Source organism: Helianthus annuus, chromosome 8, assembly GCF_002127325.2.
Source record: "Helianthus annuus cultivar XRQ/B chromosome 8, HanXRQr2.0-SUNRISE, whole genome shotgun sequence".
NCBI lineage: Eukaryota > Viridiplantae > Streptophyta > Magnoliopsida > Asterales > Asteraceae > Helianthus > Helianthus annuus.
The window spans coordinates 96,447,688-96,464,806 of NC_035440.2; the positions used below are offsets into that span (position 1 = coordinate 96,447,688).

Sequence of the window (17,119 nt, forward strand, 5' to 3'; positions counted from 1 at the left end):
CGTTTTTCGGGAAGCATGGGCGACAGGGTCTACTGATGTGACAGAAAGTCACTGCAAAAGCAACTGTTCGCCTCCGAAAAGACAGGGATGTCAGACGGTCACACCAAACACTTCCCCATAACCACCAAACTTCCAACAGAAGGAAGCACAAGAGAGCCAAAACCCATGCGGCATGCGTCCATTTGGCTCACTTTTTCAAGAGAACCAAAACCCATGCGGCATGCGTCCATTTGGCTCACTTTTTTCAAAGGGCCAAAACCCATGCGGCATGCGTCCATTTGGCTCACTTTTTTCAAAGAACCAAAACCCATGCGGCATGCGTCCATTTGGCTCACTTTTTTTAAAGGGCCAAAACCCATGCGGCATGCGTCCATTTGGCTCACTTTTTTTCAAAGGGCCAAAACCCATGCGGCATGCGTCCATTTGGCTCACTTTTTTCAAAGGGCCAAAACCCATGCGGCATGCGTCCATTTGGCTCACTTTTTTCAAAAGGCCAAAACCCATGCGGCATGCGTCCATTTGGCTCACTTTTTCAAAGAGCCAATAACCATACGGCATGCGTCCACTTGGCTCACTTTACATTCACCAACTTCAACGCGATGCATAGAAATCACAACTCTCATAAGTCCAGAATCCTTCCTAGACGATCAACTCAACTAGAAGGCACACTGGACTGGGGGGACTTGAAGAGGTATGGTCCCAATTCCCTGCCTACATGGCAGGGACCACACCACTTTTGTGCACACAAGGCACCCATGTCACCAGAACCTTCTAGAAGCTTCCAGAAGACATCTAGGCGGTTCACAGCTGGCATCAAAGATGCTTTGCCCAACATAAAGGACAACACGTGTCACCATTGACAGAAGGCCACATAGACCTGCGACAATCCAGGTAGCAGGGCTGACGCGACCAGTACGAGGTACCCAGCACAAGCGAATACAAGGACGCCACGTGTACCACTACACCCTTCGCGACAGAGCAGACCAAGAGGATATTCCCCTTGGTCGGACAGCTGGCGCACACCCACAGCTGGCACAGCTGCTTCCTCCTTCTTCACCCTCCGGCTATAAATAAGACCCTTCATCATTCAGGTTGATCATCTTGGCTCTCTTTACTCACTCTATACACACACTGTTTTATTCATCTCAGAGCAGTACTTATTCTCACGCCGGAGCCTGGTTAAGAGGGAAAACCCCCTTCCCCCCTCTTAACGAGACTAACGGTGTTTACTGTTTTGTAGATCTCAGGCCACCGATACGAGCAAGAGAAGAGGTTGAACCCCATAAGTGAAACGACCCTCTTGGTTATCCTCGTGTTAACCATTGTTTCAACAGCTACAAAATTGGCAGTTCTACTACAAAATTGATGCTGATATTGTTTCAGCAGAAAAAAGATTTTGCCTATCAGTTGCAATATTGGAAATTGGCGTTCAGCAGCACGAGAATATTTAGGAAAATATAAGTTAACTAGAGAGAGAGCTTGGGGGTTGCTTATGGCTAGAATGTACGGCATTATAGCCTAGTGGTATCTTGGTGGTGGGATAAGGCTTATGACCATTAGGTCATGGGTTCAATTCCTACAAAGGGGGTTTTTCCCAGATTTATTGGGTTTCTTCCTGAATTGGTGTATACACATTATTGCCTAGTGGAGATGGATATGATCGGGTGGTTCTGCTGGTGGCACGATGATACTCCAGTAGTCCGTCAGTGATCCAAATTTGCCGTTCAAAAAAAAAAAAAGAAAAGAAAAGAAAATAACGATCTTGAAAATTGCAGGAAAAAGTCTATCGAGTTCAAAGGTTAAATGCAGTTAGTGAAACAGCAGTCTAAAGTCAACGATAATAATTAGGGAACTGCTGAAAATTATCTTTTTTGATAAAGAAAAGAGTAAAGTTACCAATCTACCCTTATATTCAATACATATTCGATACTTTTAAGTGAAAATTTTAACTAGATTAGGGCCAAAGGACATAGAGCGTAATAAATTTTACAAATAAAGGATTGTGACTGTAATTATTGAAGTTAAAGGCTATCCATTGCAATCTGATACAAACATAAAGGATGAAAAATGTAACTTACCCAAAAAAAAAAGAGAAAATTAGGTGCAATATGGCACCAACGCCGGCCTGGCTATGCCTATTCCACACCCCACTTTTTTGGGTGTGAACTGATGGAGTCTACACCTGCTAGGCTGCCACATGTCGAGCAATTCCCCAACCCAAACCCCTCCTGACCCCATTGTGTAAGAGTGGCTATGAATTAAATTGGACGCTATATGAACTTTGGGAAGTCTTTCTTGTTTCCATGTTTATTTATCATTTTATTTTAAATTTAAATATATGGTGTGTTTTAAAACGTGTATTTGGATATCTATTAAAATAAGGTGGTGTTTTTTAGATAAACAATACTTCACAGGTGGTGTTATTTCAGATAAGCAATACTTCAACTTTATAAAATTTCTCACAATCTTATGCAATGGATATATTTTTACCTTCGAATTGTTTATTAATAATCTAAACAAATGGTCTCAATATCTCACTCTCAGTTAAAAGTCATAAAAATAGAACAATTGGGCTCAATTCAATTGAAGGTTCAACCCAACCCAAAATAAATGGGCTTACAATTCAGGATAACAACTTCAATAACCAACTTGATACAATTTAATTACATAAATAGTTCATTAGTTTGATATTAATAGCACTTTTAAAACCTAACTTTAAAAAGTTGAACTTTTAAGAATTTGATTTTGAATTTGTAAAAGTGTTGGGTTCTATTTATCTTACCTCAAGAATTATAATAACCCACCCTCTTCGTCGATGTTCTATTGACCGGTGTCAATCATCTCTAGAAAGCTCCATCACAGTCACTATGTGCCTCTTGACCTCACTAGTCTTCGCCCTAACCAATTTATCTTGCATTCAACATACCTTTCATACTTTCTATCTCACTCGTTATTTTGATAGACAACCATTGTATATCTTGGTGAAAATCTTGCCATGTTCGTACATGACTTGCATTTTGTATTAGGCCTTTAGGGCTGTGTTTGTTACAATCGATTACATAGAAGAAGAAAAGTAAATAGGAGGATTGTTAATTCTTAAATCATCGATACACTTTACTTTGTTATCTCGCTTGTTTAAGTAACAGACTAACTTTCAACTATTACAAGTTTACAAATGTAACTCTCATACTATTCAACAATTACAATTGACCCATCTACATTATTTGTCATGTAACAATGTTAAGGTGCTTGTTAATGATAGAAGGACAGTGGTGGTTCTACTACTGCATAGGCAGTCGCGGGAACATAAATCTCGAGAAGCACATATCGATTTCATGGAAGAAGGAATCTAAAATGAGATAGTTTTTTTTTTTTTTTGTTATATTCGAATTATTACTTTTTTATTGATGAAAATGTTGTTTTATACAAACTTATCTTACCCTTTTTTAACAAAAAATAATATTAGAACATAAACATAATACAAACCGAAAACCAACATCTCAAACATAAACTTTACAAACTTAAGAGTAAACATGGTCCCTGAGGCTTGGTCACTTTAGTCCAAAACACAAACCTTTTGAATCTGGGTCCCTGTGGTTTCAATTTTGTTCTCATTTTTCATCCAAAAGCAAATTCTTGTCAGATTTACAATTAGCATCCAACTTTGTCTTTTTTCTCTCTTTTAAAGAAGAGCAAAATGATCAGATTTTTTAATCTATCTAATTATATATAAAATGAGAAGTAAAGCTGATGTAATTTTGCATACATGTCAATCAACTAGATATGCCATGTAGGTTTTGCTGATGTCATAAATAACAACTAAAATCTTAATATATTGTATTAACTTTTTTTTCTAATCAAATAATATTAAAATATATATTAGTGTGTTTTAGAGATGGGGGGAATTTAAACTACATGAGGAAGTGTTATTTGCATTAATGTCTCTGAAGACCATCAACATACTTCCTCTCAAATGTCATATATCTCACATTAACCCTAATTCTCTCACACACACCAAAGTCGTCTCTTCTTCTTCTTCTTTAATCTCTTTTTTTTTCTCTTCAGATCTTCAGATTCAATCTACACGGAGATGTCAAAATCGGTTATGTTTCGGATGGATCTGATCTTGCTGGATGATCAGACAGATGAAGATGATTTTGTCATCTGAGGCTACGATGGCGAGATCTGGCCTGTCGTTGCAACATATAAACCATCCTTGCCGGCTGCCGTTCGCGGCTGTCCTAGGTAGCGTTGGTTGTAATCCAAGTTCGGTCGATGATGATGAGATCGATCTCACCTAAGTCCACATTTTTTAGATTGTAAGGGATATTCAGTCAATGATGTTGATGAGATGCTTCTCACCTGAGACTAAAACTATGGTGTTTTCCGACAATTCTAGGGTTGACGGTGCTTCCAGAGTGTTTTGGTAGGAAGCTAGGGTTTCGGGCACTTCCCGGTAACTTAGATGCGTTTCCAATGAAGTAAACGTCGGCACGAATATACGCGAGGTCTAACATTTTGCAATCAACAGTAAATTTTATCTGGATGGTATGTCTCATTCTTGATCCGATAATTGTTTTAAGGTTTGATTGGAAAGTGATTTAATTGGAATATGATTATATATATGTGTATCTGAGAACTGCAAATTGATGATAAGTATTAGTTTAGTAAACCATAATTTATGATTGTTTAATGTTTGAATTTGCAATTTGATTACATGAGGAATTATGTAGATGAATCATTTACTGTTGTAGAATACTTCCTAACTTTGCAATTTGTAGATTATTTATAATTTGGAAATTAATTATAATAAATTTTGATGCCATGAGGTAATGACAGTAATTGATAGTTGTTTTGTTAGTAAGTTACTTGTATCTTTGCTAATTTGATTTGGGGTTTTTCTTAAGTTGGGGTTCTGTTTATGTATTGATTACACCCTGAATCATTTAGGGTTGACTGTGATAGTGAATAAAAATGAATGCAAACTGTATTTTTCTTGTCCTTTCAAGATGAGGCTATGATGATTTTGTAGATCTGGCATGGCAAGGTTGTAGGATGGCAGTTGTTCATGCAATCTCTCTTGCAGCCATGGTGTTGTCATCTTTATGCACAATCTGAGCCTGGCATTCTGACAATGGTGTTGGTGAATTAGACACCCTGCACGTGATGTTGCTACCGAGGTATTGTTATTTTATTTATTTTTTCATGTCTTGTATTGATTAGTAATGCTATTAGGAGTTATTTATGTAATTATTCTTTTAATCTCAGGTTTCAGCAAACTACTCAAGTATAGAATTTTAGACTCGAGCATTTCACCTCATTTTGTGGTGACCGAATTTCATAAAAGGAGAAGTAGAGCTGATGTAATTTTGCATACGTGTCAACCAACTAGATATGCCATTTTGTGGTGAGAGAATTAGGGTTAATGTGAGATATGACATTTGAGAGGAAGTATGATGATGGTCTTCAGAGACATTAATGCAAATATCTGGATGGTATGTCTCATTCTTGATCCGATAATTGTTTTAAGGTTTGATTGGACTGTGATTTAATTGGAATGTTATTGTATATATGTGTATCTGAGAACTGCAAATTGATGATAAGTATTAGTTTACTAAACCATAATTTATGGTTGTTTGATGTTTGAATTTGCAATTTGATTACATGAGGAATTATGTAGATGAATCATTTACTATTGTAGAATACTTCCAAATTTTGCAATTTGTAGATTATTTATAATTTGGAAATTATTTATAATAAATTTTGATGCCATGAGGTAATGACAGTAATTGATAGTTGTTTTGTTAGTAATTTACATGTATCTTTGCTAATTTGATTTGGGGTTTTTTCTTAAGTTGGGTTTCTGTTTATGTATTGATTACACCCTGAATTATTTAGGGTTGACTGTGATGGTGAATAAAAATGAATGTAAAGTGCATTTTTCTTGTCCTTTCAAGATGAGGCTATGATGATTTTGTAGATCTGACTAAAAATTGAATGAAGATAGTATCATGGCATGGCAAGGTTGTAGGATGGCAGTTGTTCAGGCAACATCTCTTGCAGCCATGGTGTTGTCATCTTTATGCACAATCTGAGCCTGGCATTCTGACAATGGTGTTGGTGAATTAGACACACTGCACGTCATGTTGCTACCGAGATACTGTTATTTTATTTATTTTTTCATGTCTGTGTATTGATTAGTAATGCTATTAGGAGTTATTTATGTAATTATTCTTTTAATCTTAGGTTTCAGCAAACTACTCAAGTATAGAATTTTAGACTCGAGCATTTCAACTCATTTTGTGGTGACCGAATTTCATAAAAGGAGAAGTAGAGCTGATGTAATTTTGCATACGTGTCAACCGACTAGATATGCCATTTTGTGGTGAGAGAATTAGGGTTAATGTGAGATATATGACATTTGAGAGAAAGTATGTTGATGGTCTTCAGAGACATTAATGCAAATATCTGGATGGTATGTCTCATTCTTGATCTGATAATTGTTTTAAGGTTTGATTGGACTTTGATTTAATTGGAATATGATTGTATATATGTGTGTCTGAGAACTGCAAATTGATGATAAGTATTAGTTTAGTAAACCATAATTTATGGTTGTTTAATGTTTGAATTTGCAATTTGATTATATGAGGAATTATGTAGATGAATCATTTACTGTTGTAGAATACTTCCTAATTTTGCAATTTGTAGATTATTTATAATTTGGAAATTATTTATAAAAAAATTTGATGCCATGAGGTAATGACAGTAATTGATAGTTGTTTTGTTTGTAATTTACATGTATCTTTGCTAATTTGATTTGGGGTTTTTTTTATTAAGTTGGGTTTCTATTTATGTATTGATTACACCCTGAATCATTTAGGGTTGACTGTGATGGTGAATAAAAATGAATGCAAAGTGCATTTTTCTTGTCTTTTCAAGATGAGGCTATGATGATTTTGTAGATCTCACTAAATATTGAATGAAGATAGCATCATGGCATGGCAAGGTTGTAGGATGGCAGTTGTTCATGCAACCTCTCTTGCAGCCATGGTGTTGTCATCTTTATGCACAATCTGAGCCTGGCATTCTGACAATGGTGTTGGTGAATTAGACACACTGAACGTGATGTTGCTACCGAGGTACTGTTATTTTATTTATTTTTTCATGTCTTGTATTGATTAGTAATGCTATTAGGAGTTATTTATGTAATTATTCTTTTAATCTCAGGTTTCAGCAAACTACTCAAGTATAGAATTTTAGACTCGAGCATTTCAACTCATTTTGTGGTGTCCGAATTTCATAAAAGGGGAAGTAGAGCTGATGTAATCTTGCATACGTGTCAACCAACTAGATATGCCATTTTGTGGTGAGAGAATTAGGGTTAATGTGAGATATATGACATTTGAGAGGAAGTATGATGACGGTCGTCAGAGACATTAATGCAAATATCTGGATGGTATGTCTCATTCTTGATCCGATAATTGTTTTAAGGTTTGATTGGACTGTGATTTAATTGGAATGTGATTGTATATATGTGTATCTGAGAATGCAAATTGATGATAAGTATTAGTTTAGTAAACCATAATTTATGGTTGTTTAATGTTTGAATTTGCAATTTGATTATATGAGGAATTATGTAGATGAATAATTTACTGTTGTAGAATACTTCCTAATTTTGCAATTTGTAGATTATTTATAATTTGGAAATTATTTATAATAAATTTTGATGCCATGAGGTAATGACAGTAATTGATAGTTGTTTTGCTAGTAATTTACATGTATCTTTGCTAATTTGATTTGGGGTTTTTTCTTAAGTTGGATTTCTGTTTATGTATTGATTACACCCTGAATTATATAGGGTTGACTGTGATGGTGAATAAAAATGAATGCAAAGTGCATTTTTCTTGTCCTTTCAAGATGAGGCTATGATGATTTTGTAGATCAGACTAAAAATTGAATGAAGATAGCATCATGGCATGGCAAGGTTGTAGGATGGCAGTTGTTCATGCAACATCTCTTGCAGCCATGGTGTTGTCATCTTTATGCACCATCTGAGCCTGGCATTCTGACAATGGTGTTGGTCAATCAGACACACTGCACGTGATGTTGTTACCGAGGTACTGTTATTTTATTTATGTTTTCATGTCTGTGTATTGATTAGTAATGTTATTAGGAGTTATTTATGTAATTATTCTTTTTATCTCAAGTTTCAGCAAACTACTCAAGTATAGATTTCTAGACTCGAGCATTTCAACTCATTTTGTGGTGACCGAATTTCATAAAAAGATAAGTAGAGCTGATGTAATTTTGCATACGTGTCAACCAACTAGATATGCCATTTTGTGGTGAGAGAATTAGGGTTAATGTGAGATATATGAGGATGGTATGTCTCATTCTTGATCCGATAATTGTTTTAAGGTTTGATTGGACTGTGATTTAATTGGAATGTGATTGTATATATGTGTATCTGAGAACTGCAAATTGATTATAAATATTAGTTTAGTAAACCATAATTTATGGTTGTTTAATGTTTGAATTTGCAATTTGATTACATGAGGAATTATGTAGTTGAATCATTTACTGTTGTAGAATACTTCCTAATTTTGCAATTTGTAAATTATTTATAATTTGGAAATTATTTATAATAAATTTTGATGCCATGAGGTAATGACAACAATTGATAGTTGTTTTGTTAGTAATTTACATGTATCTTTGCTAAATTTTGCAGTTTCCTTAAGTTATTTTCGTTTTAGGTTTACATTTCTGCAGCTTCCTTAAGTTATTTTAACTGTAACTGAATGATAATTTTCTAGTTGTATGTCAAGTTGTATGAATAGTTTACTTATTTATATCTTCCTTCGTTAGGTGGTGATTATGGTGGGAAGGGGCTTTTGGCCAGAAAAAAAAAACACTTGAAGCTGCATTTAGCAAGGATAAAGATAAGAAGAGACCTATGTCCTGGTCTATTAGAGTGAACAGTGAAGAGCGCATTCTGATTTATTAGGGACCTTGATACTTTGTTATTTTTCGTCCACTAATAATATGTTGAGTTAATTACCGTTTTCGTCCCTGTGGTTTGTCAAAAATCACTATTTCAGTCCATTAGTTTAAAAGTTGTGATTTCAGTCCCTGTGGTTTCACTTTCGTAACCTTTTCAGTCCTTGTGGTTTCACTTTCGTAACCATTTCAATCCATTTAATCTGTAAGTACAGGGACTGAAATGGTTACGAGGTGGACTAAAATGGTTACGGAAGTGAAACCACAGGGACTGTAATCACAATTTTTAAACTAATGGACTGAAATAGTGATTTTTGACAAACCACAGGGACGAAAACAGTAATTAACTCTAACATGTTTTGTATATATCTTTTGTAATGGAATTGGTTCCCTTACTAGAGTCTTGTAGCTCGTGTTAAAGCTTGTAGATTCATAATTTAATTATTACATATTAATCTATAACTCATGGCAGAGATATGGTGAACTAAGCAAGCAGAGACTTGATCAGGCCATTTTGACATTCTTCCAAAACTTTAGAAAGTCTTATGTTGGTGATCAAGCCATGCATTCTTCTAAGGTAAAATCATATTTTTATTATTATAATTATAGTCAGGATTTTATTAAAAAAAAAAAACCTTGTATTTGTATTGCAGCAGCTTTATGGGCGACTATCTGAGTTGCTTGGACTGCAGGATCATCTTCAGGCATTAAATGTGATAGTCGGAAAAAATTGCAACAAACCTCAAGTGTTACACTGGGGTACTTCGAGGCTGATCCATATTAATGTTAAAGTTCAAAACGATCTAAAAATAATGTTAAAATCCAAATCCAATCAGAAGTTTAGGGGGGATTAGGATCACGAACACCATCGAATCAACGTGATTTCATCCAGTAAGCATCTAATTCCAGCTTCATATCTTCCAATTTTTAGTTTCTCCGATCTCATTTTGTATACATTCTGTTTTAGCTTGAACTAAGTTAGTTATAATTAAGATTCCATTTCAATTAATGAATTATTATCCTTTGATTTGATGTGGAAGTTATTTTGATTTGAATTTAATGATAGATTTTTAAGAAAAATTATCTTTTGAAGGATTATCAAAATTACAGTTTGACTTTTTAGGTCAACGCTACTATGTTAATAATTAAAATTTATATTAATCTATGTCGTATTTCTCCTTTTTGGTTTTTTCTTTTCGTGTGTTTGTTTGAGGGTCATATTCCCGGATCACTTTGTAACGGTGTTGGCTCTGTCTATTTCTTACTATACCAGTTTTTAATATAATTTTGGCCATTCAAAACAAAAAAAAAATCTATATACAAATTCTGTCATCAGCATTTTAAATTCTGTAATATTGCTCTTTAACTTATCTGCAGTGATTAAACTTTTTTTAGAAACTTTATAAACCATTTATTTTTATGAAGTTTAAATATTGACTGAATATAAAAGGCAAGCATATCGGACAAAACGTTTTTGTTTTCCAATTTTTTTTTTCTTTTTAATCCCCTGTTGTCACCCAAACTTGGGCTTCATTTCTCTTTTTTAACGGCTAATTTCTTTGACCTCTTGTCGTCTGTGGAACTTGAACCCAAGGGCCATTTGCTGACCTCAGCTTAGTCTAATTAGCTTCATTTGTTTAGAAACTTTATAAACCATTTCTATAGGGCCATTTGCTGACCTCAGATTAGAGTTTGTGGTTATTTTATGTGTTGAAAATTTGTGCACTGTCTTAAGATTGATCAACTGTTTTTCAGGTTGTGTGATTGTTACGTTTCTGCTACTCTTTATCCGATGTTTTGCGAGGAGATAAATGTTTCGATTTTAGTTAAACAAGTGTTTTTTCATAGTGTATATATTTATAGAATTGTTAGATAAATGTTTGCATTTGATTATAATTATGAGTTAAAACCTTTTCATGATCGGTTGGTTTCATGATCATAACCCTGACAAAACCTTTTCATTGATTCAGGTTTTAAGCTATTCATCACGATTGAATTGTTATCTAAATAAGGAAACAATAGACGTTGCTGAAATCATGGCTGCTTCCATTGCCTTTCCGCTTGGTATTGATCACCACCTTCACTCCAGTTAGTATATGTGCATGAAAAGGAATACATACATTTTATGAAACTGGATGCATTTTATGGAATTAGGTATACTTTTCAATTACATAACAATCGTTAGTACTGCAACTATGTAGGACTTTTTTTCTCTAAGTTTGGTTGTTTTGGGCACCTTCTTTCGTTAGGTTTTCTGTCAAATGTTTGCATTTGATTATAACTATGAGTTAAAACCTTTTCATGATCGGTTGTTTTCATGATCATAACTCTAACAAAACCTTTTCATTGATTCAGGTTTTAATTTTTGTATTGAGTTGGTATATTGGGATTAAATACTGAACTGGTGGAATTACAGCAAGTACATGTTATGCTTCAAGCTGTCTCGATCTCTTTGGAGGCGGATAGGTGGCTTTGGGAGGTATGAAAATCAGAATTGATAAATTTAGGGAAAATGTGGTTGAAAGATGATAACACAATAGTTGAGGATCTCATTCTACAGCTTCGATAAATTCAGGGGTGTTTTTAAATAATGCTTCCTAGATGTTTGAAGACCGACAAATGTCCAAAGAAGCAGCACTGTGGACATTTGTCGTTCTTTATCGGTCTTCAAACATCCAGGAACCATTATTTGAGAACATCCCTGCATTTATCAGAGCTGTAGAATGAGATCCTCCACTGTTAGGTTATCATCTTTCAAACCCATTTTCCCTAAATTTATCGATTTTGTTTTTCATGCAGGGATGTAATGCAATGATTCATCTCAATTGAATAGAAGGACACTTGCTTCCTCTCAAAGGGTTATGGAGTGGTTATAACAGTTGATCATGCTAAGGACTGTTATAACTAATCACTGCTAGAAGAAAGGTATATATGATCTCATACTTCCATTTTCAGAATCTTTTATAATAATTGTTCTAATAATTTTTGAAAATACTTTTATTTCTCCTTTTTTATCATGTTTTTGCAGGAGACGGTTCTAACGGCTTTGGAAAATTTTGGGGTTTTTACATTCAGTTGCTTGGTTAAGGACAAGGTAATAACCACACGGTGGCTTAGAATGTTTCTAGAACGAAACTCCTAATCTTGTGTCTTAAAGATGAGATCTAAAGGCATATGTGTTTGTTTTGAAAACCCAAATTTTAAACATTGTTTTGTGTTCGTATTTTTCATTTATATGGTTTTTCATCATGAATTTAACAAAAAATAAGACTAGTTTTAATGAAAGTCTGTGCATTGGTGACATATTGTTTTTACATTATGTTGCAATGTATAACATAAAGGAGATGCTTGGAACTTAGTCCCCAACTTGAACCATATACCTTATGTGACGCCTGAAGAGACCACTCCTTCTCGCTACTTTGCGAGACGTTCGTATTCTGCCAAAAGCAGAGTATCTCTAAAATTCCAGCCCAAATTTAATAGCTTGTATGCATTTTTACTGCGTATTGGTTTGGAACAACGTTGGTTTGGAATATATTGGTTTGGAACTAAATGATGTACTAGATAATATATTTTTAATTACTGCGTTTTCTGTGTTAGTGAAATTAAAGATGTTTTGTGAGTTCGTTATGCTTCTCTTATGTCTAAAGTTAATCAGTCGACAAGTTTAATGTATTCTTAAGTATAATGCAAATGTAAATTTATTAAATAATTTCACATCATATTTTACATATAAACGTAGGTTTACATTCAATGTTTACGATGTACCCGCGTCCATCGGATGGGTGTCCACCTAGTACTTTCTATAAAAGGAGAAAACCAAGTGACATAAGAAAAGCTGAGGTGGCAGCCATAGAGGCTGTCCAACAAGGATTTTCTTATGTCATTATCGCATCATGAACCTTAATATATAAAATCACTTTAATTTTCTAAGGTCTGGCCCACATCTATACTTTCAAAGGTCTATTCGTAGCTTCTTATGTAGTGTTTAAACCTCTGCCCACATACAATAGGGCAGCTATTTATACACACTTCAAACATCTGCCCATAGCTTCTACTCATATTTAGAATTTAAAATCCTGGCTCTAAATTCAAAATTCAAATTACATATGAATCTGGCTCCCTATAAATAACATATATGAATTTGGCTCCACATTCAAATTTTAATTTATCTCTCTCACTCATATTTGCGATCATATGTCTCTCACTCAAATGCATAGCTCTCATGATTGAGCCGGTTAATCTTTGATTACAGTTCTTTGTTTGAACATTTGTTGACTCTGTTTACACATTATCCTTTCAATATCATTGTTCCAACATCGTTGTTTCATTGAAACTCTATTTCACACATCAACGTTTCACCTCAGCTTTTCTTATGTCACTTGGTTTTCTATTTTTATAGAAAGTATAGATAGATTGTTACAGAATGCAGAATTTCCTTATTCAGTCTGTTCATCTCCGATTACAGCTTTTTGTACTTCACATAATTTTTCCAACATCATTGTTGCAACATCGTTGAGGGTATTTTTTCCTGCTAATCTATTCTAATTCTCGCTTTATATTTCAGTCTAATTAGAGTTGTTCAAAATTCAAACAATCAGTTGCGGGTTATTTTAGGTTTGTGGAATCTTATAAATTGTTGATATATTTCAACTTTGTTTTTTTCGAGCGAGCAGTGGGAAATTCTTCTGCACTGTTCTTGAAGTATGATGTGCAGAAGTGGAGGGCTTCATGAAGCAATCCGATGTTGTTTAAGGTTTTCTTGTATTTATTATCACTGATGATGTCGATTTTATATATTAGTTCTTCATTAGGCCAGTTGTGTTCCATCTTTGTTTTTTGAGAGGACAGGTTTTTAAACCACAATTCTTGATGTTTTGAATCAGTGAAGAGGTATGGTCCCAAATCCTTGCCTACATGGCAAGGACCACGCCACTTTTCCATCCTACGAGGCACACACATCAGCAAGCGAATCTAGAAGCTTCTAGAAGCTTCTGGAATGTGACAACGTGGAACCGAAGATGCTCCCTCCGACAAAAAGGACAAGCGTGTCACCACTCATCAGGCGCCACGTAGGCCTGTAAGAAATCAAGGAGCAGGACTGACATTAGCAGTACGACGTTTCCAGCATGAGCAAATGTAGGCGCGCCACGTGTACCACTACCCTGACCACAGCAGAGGGGACCAAGAGGATATTCCTCTTGGTCGGACAGCTGGCGCCCCGTAACAGCTGGCAACACTGCTCCTCCCTCTTCCATCTCCCGGCTATAAATAGGACCCTTCATCATTCAGGTTAAATCATCTCACCCTCCATACTCTCACACTCAACAAACACTGTTTTATTCCTCTCAGAATAGTACTTATTCTCACGCCGGAGCCTGGTTAAGAGGGAAACCCCCATATTCCCCTCTTAACGAGACTAACGGTGTTGCTGTTTTGCAGGACGTAGCCTTTTCACGAGCAGAGAAAGAGATTGAACCCACAGAAGAGACAATCCCACAGATTAACCTCAGTGTTAACCTGTGTTTCATCATTAGCGCCCACCGCATTATTGCAAAACCACCATCATCTCTTTTCTCTTCGAAAAACTCTTTGAAATGGCAGAAACAAACCCTTCCCACCAGGTGGATGGAGAAGTTTCTTCTTTTGAGCTCATTTCGGACACCGCACACGTCCAAAGGGGCCAAAGGAACGAAATCATCCAAGAAGGGCAAATAAACAACGATTTTCCTAGGATCTTTGGAAGTGCATCCAGGGTTGTTAGCCAAACCACAACTGGACCCACTTTCCAACCTCCACCTAGGATCATCACTCAAACTACAAATGGAGGCACTTTCCAATCTTCATCTGGGGTAGTCCAACAAACACCCCCACCAGTGCAAACACCAAGCCATGGACCTGGCCCCTCAGCTCCATCGGAACAGGCACAACTGAACTTCTCCGCACTCCTAGGGCTACCCGAAGGAAAAAATCTGGCTTCCTGGTATGCCGAGCAGATGGCGTCTATAAATCTTGTTTACACACAACTTAGCGCACAACAAGCTTTGCTTCAAGCACAAGCCAACCGGTCCGCATTCGTTACTCCACCGCAAAGGTCTCTGAGCACACACACAACTCAGCAGACCAATGCATGGAACTTGCGTCCAGAGAAAGGACCTGTGCCAAACATCAGAAAACCAAGCTCGCATGACACGCGAGACACTTACGGCGAAACGGAAAGCAACTATGTGCAGTATTCCCACCCACCAAGGAAACCAATACGAAGTCGTTTAGGTTCGCGCAACATAAACGACGAGCTTGATAGTTATAAAGAAAAAGACGACGAGACATACAAAGAAAGCACAGTGTTCAGCAGACTGCCGCCAGAGCATGAAGCATACAAACCTCACAAGTGCGCAGGTTACAACACAAAAGCAGAGCATGATTACACCTTGAGCTATCGTCCAGACGACATGGCTGAAAATTCAAAATTCATCAGAGAGATTGCCACAACCGCTATTGACAAAACGAAACTGCCACACAACGTGGGCAAATACAACGGCTTGACAGACCCGGATGATCATCTCCAAGTTTTTAATGGCGCGGGAGCAACAGGAGGATGGAATTTACCAACTTGGTGCCATCTCTTCGCTCAAACATTCTTCGGCGCAGCGCGCGTTTGGTTCGACAGCCTACCAGCAGGAAAGATCAAATCATGGATCGACTTTCGAGACAAGTTCCTCGCACACTTTTCTCAGCAGCGCAGGCACACCAGAGATCCGGCTGATTGTTTGAACATATGGCGAAAAGACCATGAAACCGTGGAAGACTTCATTACCAGATACAGCAAAGAATGTCTGGAAATTGGAGATGTAGGTGAGAAGATGATGCGCACGCATTTCATGAGGGCAGTAAAATGTGACGATCTAATCAAGCGACTAAAAGGAAGGGACGGAGGACCCAAAGATTGGGAAACCTTCATAAAGGCAACAAAAACCATTGCGCAAACTGACAAACAGCTGACCGGTGATGACAACCGTCAGCGCGGGTACAACCATAACGACCGTCATAACAAGAAGAACAGAGGCCAACCATGGAAAGCATCCGGTCACAGAGACAGAAGCCCAGCAAAAGAGGACGCGCGCCATACAATCAATCAGATAGCCGATCGAAAAGAAGTAAAAAGAGAAAACAGAGAAAAGCAGTGGACACCCCTAACAAAGACCCCTTCCGAGGTCTTGTCCACCAAGAATCACCAGTTTAAACCACCCCTACAAATGCGAAACAAGAGGGGTCAGGACCCAAATCTTTTCTGTGAATTTCATAAAGACACAGGCCACTTAACTGACGACTGCTTCAGCTTAAAGCAAGAAATAGAAAGGGCCTTGAGAGATGGAAAGCTCACTCATCTGATAAAAGGAGGAAAGCGCGACTACCGCCAGATTCAAAGAAGAGAAGAAGGGCCGGATAACAAAAAACTCCAAAAATTAGAAACCCACATGGTTCAAGGGGGTCCACAAAGGCCAAGAAAAAATTATAACAAACGCACACAAGATGACTCTTGGCGCGAAAGACAAGTTGTTTTCCCTGTTGTAAGAGGAGGTCCAAGAGAAAGAAGACCCATAGTCATATCTAGGGTAATCGGTCACTACCAAACTGACTACATTTTCATCGATCCAGGGAGCACCGCGGACATCATATACGAGCAATGTTTTAATCAATTCGACCAAGAGGACAAGGTGCGCTTGGAGCCAGATGACTACCCACTAACTGGTTTTTGCAATGAAGCCGTCTTTCCTCTCGGCCAGATATCATTCCCGGTGCTACTCTCAGACGGAAGAAATTCAAGAACAGAAGAAGTCATGTTCATGGTATTGCCCGCGCCCTCAAGACACGATATCCTCTGGGAAGAGAGTCTCAAGGAGATTTTAGTATGATTTGCTCCGGACCACATTCAGCTGTGGGATTCCTAATAGAAACAGGGATATCAATAATATACGCAAGCAAAGAAGTCTTAGTAACAGATGGAGTCCGACCAGCAAAGGCAAGCAAACTAGCACCACGCACGGAAGCAAAAAATGGGTGTTAAACAGCGCATACCCAGAACAAACAGTTACCTTAGGCCCTGCAATGTCCGATCTCA

At 36.9% G+C, this 17,119-nt stretch overlaps 1 protein-coding gene across 1 annotated transcript; it reads left to right on the forward strand.

Moving 5' to 3' along the window:
• Nucleotides 1-15,449: 15,449 nt before the first annotated feature.
• Nucleotides 15,450-16,913, forward strand: LOC110870376. Its single transcript, XM_022119561.1, has one exon. It carries the CDS (start codon nucleotides 15,450-15,452, stop codon nucleotides 16,911-16,913), a length of 1,464 nt encoding a protein of 487 aa, XP_021975253.1.
• The last annotated feature ends 206 nt before the right edge of the window (nucleotides 16,914-17,119 follow it).